Below are 10,538 nucleotides of genomic sequence, written 5' to 3' on the forward strand. Positions count from 1 at the left end.
CTGCAAATTTGCAAGATGAATCTTCTAAATCTGCACCCCTATACCAACAGACCCGCTATTCCACAAATTTGCAAGACGAATCTTCCAAATTTTTATCCCTGCACACACAAAATACAAACAAACAATACTAAACCCTATATGGAGGGACTGACTAAATCCTACATGGAGGGACTGGCTATAATCACCATAATGTTGGTGATCTTTATTGGCTAAAAACATTAATTGAACAAGAATTTGGGGCTTACATCGATAAAAATTGATGGCAGCCCCTAAGTTTTACTATGGTGGCTAGGTTTGAAGAGAGAGAATATAGAAGAATTGTCTGGTGAACTATTATAATGGTAACCTGTTAGGCTTCATAAAAGTAGATATCCTATAAAGTTGGGATTATTCAATAATAATAATAATAATAATAATAATAATAATAATTCAAAATAGGGATTTTATTAAAAGAAATTCGAAGTTAGGATTTTTAAAACCAATTTTTCCAAATGATTATAATAATGGTAACTAATATATGAATGGTTCATTGCAGACAGTTGTTTCTTCTTCTTCTTCCTTTTTATTTTTTTATATTTTTTTTATTTTTTCTTCTTTTTAAATTAGTGTAAACTCTCAAAACGAGAATTCAATTTGTTCATAAAGTGAGAATATGAAATAATTTGTTGGCAACTCTTATTTATTATGCTGAATAAAAAGTCATGTAGATGATTCAAATATATCGATTTAATTACATACCTCGAATACAAGTCCTACTCCAAAACTTTGTATCATGAATCTACAACACACAATGAAGGTGGTAGGGAACTAAACTATCACAATGATGCCAGTGAGACACTGTCAGTGAGCATAATAAGACTAGAGATGAGGCTACCATAGTTGTTGTTTGGGTCCAATTCGGTCAAGTCTAATTGGGCCGGTCCAAATGATTTAATTACAAAAACCCAAAGCAAGGTTCAACTCTCCAAGGCATGCTAAAGTAAATCAAGCCCTGTCAGCATGGCAGGCCCATCTGACTTCAGGGCCCAGTCCTCATATTTTGAGCAAAGCTATAAAAGCCATCAATTGTCCCTTTTATCATTCATTCAAAAATAGCCTCAAGCAACTAATTCTCTTGCATAGCTTATTCTTCTCACGCTGAACTGACTTTAGCATCGGAGGGACCTCCTCGGCAACCACCCCTGAGGCTAGTTTACATGTATTTGCTGTGCAGAAAATCCTCGGCCCAGTCTCCACTTGGACCAAGATCAGTCTTATCCCACCGAAAAGGGTCTGCTGAAGGTCCTATTGTTTTCATTTGGAACAGTTGTTTTTTTTCCCCACCAAGCACATAACTAGCTACCGCTTCATAAACAATGCAACTATTTGTACAATGTACAAAACGAATATGGATGGTTAGATGCCCCATGTTGAGAAAAGTACAATATTGATTAATCATTTTGTATACGTTTCAATTTTGAGAGATTAAAAAAAAAAAAAGCAATCGACATTGCTCTAAATAAAAGAGATTATAAAATACCCTTTTTCAAAAAATTGTCCACGCTTATCACATTCCCTTCATAAAATGATAAAAGTGAGTTCTTGATTTCATTATAAAGAAAAATAATGTAACTATTTTGTACACATAAATTCTTCCTATTAACTTAAAAATAATAATAATAATAATAATAATAATAATAATAATAATAATAATAATAATAATAATAATAATAATAATAATTCTTCCTATTTTATTGTTGCTTGGTGGTCCCGCTAGTTCCGATTCCGGTTTTGGAGGTGAGCTTGTGATGCAGAGGGTGACCAAGACCATTGCACTTATAGATAGGGTTGCTAAGCTTAATGATCCTCAGTGCGAGCTGTTGTTGCTCAAGGCTTGTACCGAAGTTTCTAAACTCTACTATGCGTTGCGTACTTGTCCTCCTAGTACTTTTGAGACGGCTTAGCGCACATTTGACGGGGCTCTTCAATCTTCCTTGGAGCGTATTGTTACTGCTTCGGGGACTGGGTTTGGCAATTGGCAGTGGTGGCTTGCCACCTTGCCTTTTGCATATGGCGGGCTTGGTGTTTATTTCGCAGGTGATGTTCGTCGTTATGCTTTTCTTGCTTCACGGCTACAGTCTGCTGGGTTGCAGACAAGGCTTCTACGGCATGCTGGCGTTGTTAGTCTTGGTCGAGCCTTTAAGGATGCATTGAGCTTGTTCAATAGAACGATAGAGTCTGACATTATGAGTAATCCTAGTGAGGTCGCTGCCCCAAAACTCATGAAGAAATTGGCAGATATATATTTCACAAAGGTTATCGCTTCCGCAGAATCCGCCTTTTCTTTTCTCCTCGGCATACAACATTATTGTGGAAATCGCAGCAGGGAGATCACACCTCTTCTTGGCTTCGGGCGGTCCCTATTTCTGGGTTGGGTCAGACGATGAACGCAAAGACCTACCGTTGTGTGTTGTGCTACCGGATGGGTGTTCCATTGTTCTCTATCTCGACGCCGTGCTCTGCCTGTTCTCGGGTTTTTATTTGGGATATTTTCGATGATCACGCGGTGTCGTGTGCTGGTATTGTGGGTATTAAACATCGGCATAATGTTTTCTGGGATACCCTTGTTGATATTTGCTACAGATCTGGGATTTCAGGAAGAAAGGAGGTTGACATATATAGGGTTGTCTGGAGGAAATGACGGGGCCCTCAGACTTGCTGATGTGTTACTTTATTCCTCGGATCGTGGTCGCGATGTATGTGTGGACTTAACAGGGTCTTCTCCTTTGACACAGACAGGGCTAACTGACTGACTTTGTTCCTGGACGAATTGTGACTGGTGCGGCTCATCGGAAGCGGGTGAAGTATGAAGCTAGTTGTCGGCTGATTGGATATAGTTTCATTCCCTTCTCTTTTCTTCGCTTGGGGAATTAGAGAAGGAGGCTGTTGCGTTGCTGAAGCGGGTTCAGAGGTTCTCGGCGACGCAAGACATTGGGGCTTGTGTTGCAGCTCATATCTTCACTAGGGTAGGCTTTGCTATAGTTAGAGGAGTGGGGGCCCAGATTATATCTCGGCTTTCCACTAATTTATTGTAGGTTGTATGACTTTGTTTTTGAGATAATAATAATAATAATAATAATAATAATAATAATAATAATAATAATAATAATTTAAAGAGCATGTACAAGCATATTACTACAATATGCTAATGAGTAGAGATCTATCATTTTAATGTACTGTATGATATGTGTGCAAGTAATCTATCATTTTAAAGGTGCACTTATTTTCTTTCAAAACATTATAAAGTAATAGGTGCACTTATTAAAAATAGAGGGAGTATCATTAATTAATAAAGCATATAAAACTATACGTATAGTTATTGGTCTATTTTTTACACATGTGATAATATTGTCAAATAAAAATAACATCTCTCTTTTATTTCTCCTCCCACCAAGAAAATACACTTTAAAAACCTGTTATATATCTCTATTATATAAGGGGGGAGGGAGAGTAAAAAGTCTGTGTCTAACTTTTGAGCTACCTAAACTGCCCTATAAGTAATTAACCAAAAGAATAAATGAAATTATGTATTATAATGCGAGGGCGAGCTTTCAAATTTTAAATAACTATTCCATTAATCAGAAAGCAAAAAAAAAAAAAAAAAATCATTTACATAAATCTGCCAAGCAATAAATATTCAAAATTTTCACATTAAAATCAATATTTAAAAAATATATCATTTTAATATTCAATTGATCGCAATATTCTATCATTTTATTTATATATCACAATGTAAAAAATATATTTAAAATATAATTTAGATTATGTATTAGCAATTCACAATATTCAATATTCAATTTAAATAATAATAATAAAAAAAACTGTATTTAATTATTTATGACTTATTATCATAAGAAGTTTTAGAAATCTTTTTATTAATAGTCTATCTAGCATCTATAAAATTAAGAAAGAGTGTATGGCCAAAATAATTAGATTTCTATATGAGGATAATTTTCATACTACTAAATTTATATATAAATCATTTTAACATTTTTGTAAAGTTTTCAACTAATCATTTGTGATAAAAAGCTTATAAGAGGCACTTATGCAGCTCGGGTAATCATTCTATAAGATTAAATATGAATTTCTTAATAGTTATTATATACATATTAAAATCAAGCACGCATCATATAAAATTCTAGTATATATAATACAGAGAGACTCATTGATTAAAATAACTAGTCTTTTTCAACTACGTTTTCTCAATGTTGTACTAAAGGATCAAGCTAGCTCATATCTTACCCAAATAAATTGAAAGTATAGTACATTATCTTTATCATGAGACACATTTAAACACACTAGTACTTGACTCAATAATTAAGCTAAAATACAAACATTATCTCCCCGTCTTTGAAAAAGATACATCTACAAACCTTTAATAATGGCAAAATTCATAGAATTTCCATTTTAAACATTGAAATGCAAAGATCTTATGACCCATATATAGATTAATAATACCCATATTATATTTGGGCTAAAATTGGGCCTAATAAATCGACAATTGTTAACTAGAAGTAGAAAGGTAAGAGAGCAATAGATGAGAGGGTGCCAGTCACGTGCTTACAGTCGCATCAAGAATCTTGACATATACATCATTCCATCAAATACCCAACACAAACTCTTCTAAAACATACCATGCGCCCATGGGCCCAATTCATCTTTAACCTCTTCTCTCTCTCTTTCTCTCACATCAATTTCTTTTATTTAGCCCAATTTTTTTGACCCAAAATATTTTTTAGCTACACTCAAATTTACCTTACTCTGGAACCAACCAAAGCAAAAGTGGCAACAAACAAAATGAAGGTTAGTACACTACTCTACTCTCCATGCAACAATTCATCAACAATTTTCAATGATGTTTTTAAACACACTACTATGGTATCGCGAGGAGTGTTTTTAACTAATAAGAGTATTGAGGAAATAGTTTAGACTCGCTGAGTTTTGAACATTCTTAGCTAACAAATCAGCTAATACGTTATATTTCTTTTATTTAGGTTTTTAATTGGGTTCATCGGCGGTTTCTGAATGTTAATTCATGCATGGCTTTCCTCCAAGGTACTCTACTTTCATTTTTTCCACAAACATGATAGCTTGATTTTAAAGGGAGTAACATTGTTATTGATAGCTTCCATGCATTGCATGAAGAATTTAGACAATTGTAGAATCATATGTATAAATTTGATTGTTAATGCTACAAATTCTACTATGTCATGCATGTTTTATACTATATTTCTTATTTCTTAGGGCATGTAGAAAGTTAAAAACTTCAACAAATAAATTTCTTTTATAATTGCTAATTGAAATATATGACGTATGTAGTATACTAATTTACAAAAATACGTACACATGAATATGAATGGCGCAGAAGATGGAGCAGAGAAAGGTGCAGGCTCAAAGGTACAAAATGATAAGCATGTTTTGCTTGGGAATGATGCTCATATGGTAGTCGACATGCTCGACCATTGGAATGATGGGATTCTGTCCATTGGAACTATTGCTATTAGTCCCTTGGAGGCTTGTAAGTATGGAGTCCTCGAGGAAGATGATGATGATGTTCGTGACCACGAAATGGCTAATAATGTCAATGATCATGATGTTGATATCGACAACTATGAAATTGAATGTGATAATGAAGCAAGTCCTTTGATGAATGTCGAGTTCTTTAGCCATGAATTGGAGAAGGTTATCGGTGCTGACCATGAGATCATTGAGGAAGAAGTTGTTGAAAATGTTGTGGAATTGAAAGATACTAATTGTGATGTTAATGAGGATGAAGGCCAAACTAAGAGGAGGGTTACTCTTGCTGACCTTTTCTTAGAAGACTCTGATTATCACCCTGTGAAAGTGTTGAAAGAGCTAGAGGATGATTATGATGATGATGCTTTTGTTAAGGATGATACTAGCAATGGAAAACTAAGCTTTGAGATGACTTTGAAGCCGGCTTCTCGTGCTAAAAATGGCATCTCTAAAGCCAAAAACCTTATCAAGGAGGATTTGCACCCTCTCAAGAAGTTTAACAAGGTAAGGAGTATAGAACTCGTATTAATTCATACTATATGGTGACAAACTTTTCTTATTCCATATTATCTGTCGCTTAAATTAATTTGGTAACAACTTTTTAAATTCTATATTAACTGTCTTTTAAATTAATAACATAAATAGTTGGCTCTTGGAAGTAATAACTTGTCGTTTTAATGTACCATTAAATAATACTAATCACATTTAGAATATATCAATATGTAATAGTAAAAAGGTTTGAAATAACTGGGTGCTCGACAAGAATAGTTGAAATTGATAAATTAGATGAAATTGATACCTGAAAAATGATAAGATAGTTGTTAGCTATAAAGGTAGCATAAAGAAATTGCGTTTTATGAGAAGTTATTTTTTATATTGAAAATCCTTTGTAAGTTAAAAGTGAAAAGTTTAGTTGTAATTTATCAAGCTATTTTAATTTTGAGTTCTTATTTACAACTAATTAATTTTACTCACTAAGTGGGTCTTAACTTAATGAGATAATTGACAAAAACATCCCCAAAGTATGTTAATTAAAAATAAATTAAATGAACTAAATTTTTTGATTTATAATAGAATTATAGCATTTTGATTTAGATAAATTAGATGTCAAATTGTCAATTAAAAACAAAAAGTATACAATCCATTAATGAATAGACATAAATGATGGCAATAGTATGTAATGAATTGAGAGAGTATTTGTTAAGAAAGTCTTTTGCAAATGTCTTTGTTAATTCATCTAAAATCAAACATGTTTTTCTCTTCTTCATAGATTTTCATTACCACTTAATCACCTCTTATGTGAGAATTTCCATGACATTTTTCATATCACATATCAAACTATTACTATTACCTCTACCTATTACCACCCTGAAAACGAGTTGGTAAAATACAAAAACAATAACAATATAATTGTCAAGAATCGAATTAAATTACTTTAGACAAGGACACTTATAATTGACAATAACCAGAAATAAAAGTGGATGTGCATAATGTCTTTGGATGCCATTTAAGTCATCATATTTCATGAAATATTTAACTGTAATAATAATAATTAATCAAAAATTGCTATAAATATTTTTAGCTTATGAAAAGGATGATGAAGAAGAAGATTCACCCGGACTTCGAAGGAAAGACTCAAAAAAGACATGCATATGAATCCAAGCTATGGTCATAGGGACCCCACCAATGATCAAGATGCAGCCAATAACGAGTTAGCTTCATTGCTTCTTATTCAAGGTATGTCTAATCTTCTAGCTGTATTATACATATTAATGCATGTTTATTTTGTCAATCATAATAATATACTCCATCCGTCTCATAATATAGTTCTTGTTTGTGTTTTTTCACGGTATTTAAGAAATAGGAGGAAAAAAATGGATGAAGTACATTAATAAAAGTGAAAAGTACAATTATAGCCAAAATTTAGAGAGAGAAAGTGGAAAAATGTACAAAACATGTGTAAAATTCAAGGGTAATTTAGGAAGTACAATGAATAAAGCTAAAAAAGTGAGGGTATAATGGTCTTTACATACTATCCAAAAATGAAAACAGGAACAACATTTTGGACTCCCAAAATAGGAAAACATGAACTATATTATGGGATGGAGGGAGTATAAGTATATGTTGTCAAATTAACTTATTTCATAATCAAGTCATGTCATAATCATTTTATATATATGATTTGTTTGGATAATTGAGATATTAATTATTGCTAAAAGATACATAACATTCTGAAGATTACTATCATAAATTTATAATTTATTTGGATTAATCATTAATAAGAATTAGCATTGATCTTAAGTAATCTAGATTGTATCTAGTTTTGTGTAGCTAGTAACCCAATTAGAATAATCAAATACTCATACTTTTGTCTTTATCCGTGCCACTTGTCATCATAAGAGGGATCGATCCTGACTCATCTCATAGTCGTCGTAGTGAAAAAAGAAATATCATTATTGGTGTTTAATTATCATGGTATTATTTGAAGCCAATAGTGAAGTATCTTATGGTTACATATATTACCCAAATCTTATGATTTACTATTAAAAATGTTTCACAATTTTTTAAAAATTGACTGAACCATTCATATTTTGGAGGGTGAAATTTAATCGATCCATTTTATATTTATAGGTAGAAAAGTAGGAAATGAATTGAAGCTAAGCCATGTACATGCTTTTCCATAAAATTATCTATTGTAGTTGTTATCCCCATGATTGACTATTCTTCTTGATCTAATCTTTGCTAACTTGGTCACTAATTATTGTTCAAACTACATCTGAAACCCCACAACTGAGTTGATAGATTACTACGTTCGTTTTCAAAAATCATGACATCTATTTTTTACACACAAATTTAGGCAATTATTTGATATTGTACGGTCCTAAATTAGACATGCACTTACAGATAGGATTCCAATTTTAATGTTATTTGTGTCGAGGCAATTTAAAAGTCTTTTGATGAGGGACACCCCGCCCCTCTAAAATTATTGATTGCATAATAATTATACATATATGTATAGTGTGAAATGTATGTGATCCACATAAATTGTATGATCCATAATAGCTATGAAGCTAGATGATGAAGCTATTTACTATTGTCTTCTACCCTTTGAATGTATTTATGTTGTGGGAGTTCATTTAGAATTATTATTGCAAATTGCAAATGTATTCATATGTTTTGATTAAATGATTTTTTTCTTTCTGTTTACTTAGAAGAAATCTATAGTAGGACCAATTTGTGCTCCGCGTGTGATATGAAATTAAGGAACACGCATCAATTTCATGCATGCAATGTCCAACACAATTCCAATAACAACTCAAGTAAAACTATACAAATTAAAGTACACTGTCAACAAAAAGAAAGTACAATTTTATTAATGTAACTTTCCTATCTTATTATCCCTTATCAATAATTTAATATCCAAGCTAGGAATGGTCAAATTCATATACATTTTCTAATTTAGGCTCCTTCACATGCAATGATGCAAAGTCATCTATTGTGAACTTTATTATATATATACTTGATCTGTTCTAAATTTTATTCATCATAAAATATTTACTTTTACATTTATCAATGTCTTGTATAATTTTGATTATATACATTTAAAGATTTAATAACAATAACGATATAAAGAAATATATTGAGATTGATACAATCATTTACATAATAACAATTGAGTTTAATTTATCATCACATCGGTATGATAAATGTGATCAACGCTTAGCATATATATGATTTGAATTTGTAAAGTTTATACAATTTGAGGAAATATATAATTACTAATAATGCGTTGTAAAGATTATTATAAAGATTGTTGTTTATATCTCAATTCTTGTTTCTATTTAAAGTGTTAAACATCCATGATATAAAATTTAAATTTAGATTGTCAGCATTGTAAAAGTATATGCACAAGACAAGAAAAATATGGATATAGAAATCTTTTTTGAAATTTGGAGCTTTAATAATTGACATTATCTGATCTCATGCATACCCCTATTTATTGGATTATCATGGCTCTTTAAACATGGTATCAAATCTCACCTTTTGTTGTTATCACTTTATATTAAACATGGTTTGTATAATAAGATTTGATCTGGTGAACTTATATTACATTAATATTTGATCTTTATCACTAAATCATGCAATGTTTAATGTAATATTTTATATAGTAAAACATATACTTTAGTAAACATATATTGACCTGATATCACATGAGCTTTAAAACTAGTTTATTGCATTATATAATAATTTCACGTACAAATGAACACTCACCTCAATAAGTGTCCCCATATTTGTACAGATGCTATGATTTGAGCTGCACAGAAGATGATACGGCAACGGCTCCAAGAAAGTGTTACGATTGCTTGTCAATCAAGTCTTGTATCATATGCAATGTATGGATTAGGCATATGTTTTTTTAATTTTTTTTTTTACTGAACTTATGTTAAGGTTATGCTATTTGTTGTTTATGGATGATCTTAGAGCTTTGTAACTGGGTTAAAGTTTGTTTATGTTTTTAAAGGATTATTTAACTATTTATGTTTAATTAAGGTTAAAATAACTATTTCGTAAAAAAAAAGGTTAATAATAACTATTGCAAGAAAATGACCCCCCACATTATTGACCAATGATTTATGTTCGTTACATTTTTTGAAAGTTTTTATATTATGTCCTACCACAATCGAGATACATTTACTAAAATATTAGGATTTGATATTTAAAATATAAGGTAATTATATGTGAAAGGAAAATTTATTAGAAATAACTTAATAAATAATGGATTTTGAGCAAATTGCTTAATTATATTCTTTTTAATAACAACTACTACGAAGTACATTATTTAATAAAATTTCTGTTGTACTTATATATATGTGCTAAAAATAAGGTTTTTCATTAATTTTTTATACGGAATACCATTGCTCAAAACCCTAATTTTATACATTCAACACATCCATATCCACCAACTTTGGTAATACCTCAGC

General features: G+C 31.2%; 1 protein-coding gene across 1 annotated transcript; it reads left to right on the forward strand.

Annotated features, from left to right (window-relative positions):
* Positions 1-4,618: 4,618 nt before the first annotated feature.
* Positions 4,619-10,032, forward strand: LOC110739189. Its single transcript, XM_021919649.1, has 5 exons — positions 4,619-4,842; positions 5,034-5,094; positions 5,405-6,060; positions 7,139-7,293; positions 9,857-10,032. The coding sequence occupies exons 1-4, from the start codon at positions 4,837-4,839 to the stop codon at positions 7,229-7,231; spliced, it is 816 nt and encodes a 271-aa protein (XP_021775341.1). The 5' UTR covers positions 4,619-4,836; the 3' UTR covers positions 7,232-7,293; positions 9,857-10,032.
* Positions 10,033-10,538: the final 506 nt, after the last annotated feature.

The sequence above is a fragment of the Chenopodium quinoa genome, unplaced genomic scaffold, assembly GCF_001683475.1.
Source record: "Chenopodium quinoa cultivar QQ74 unplaced genomic scaffold, ASM168347v1, whole genome shotgun sequence".
NCBI classification, from domain to species: Eukaryota; Viridiplantae; Streptophyta; class Magnoliopsida; order Caryophyllales; family Amaranthaceae; genus Chenopodium; species Chenopodium quinoa.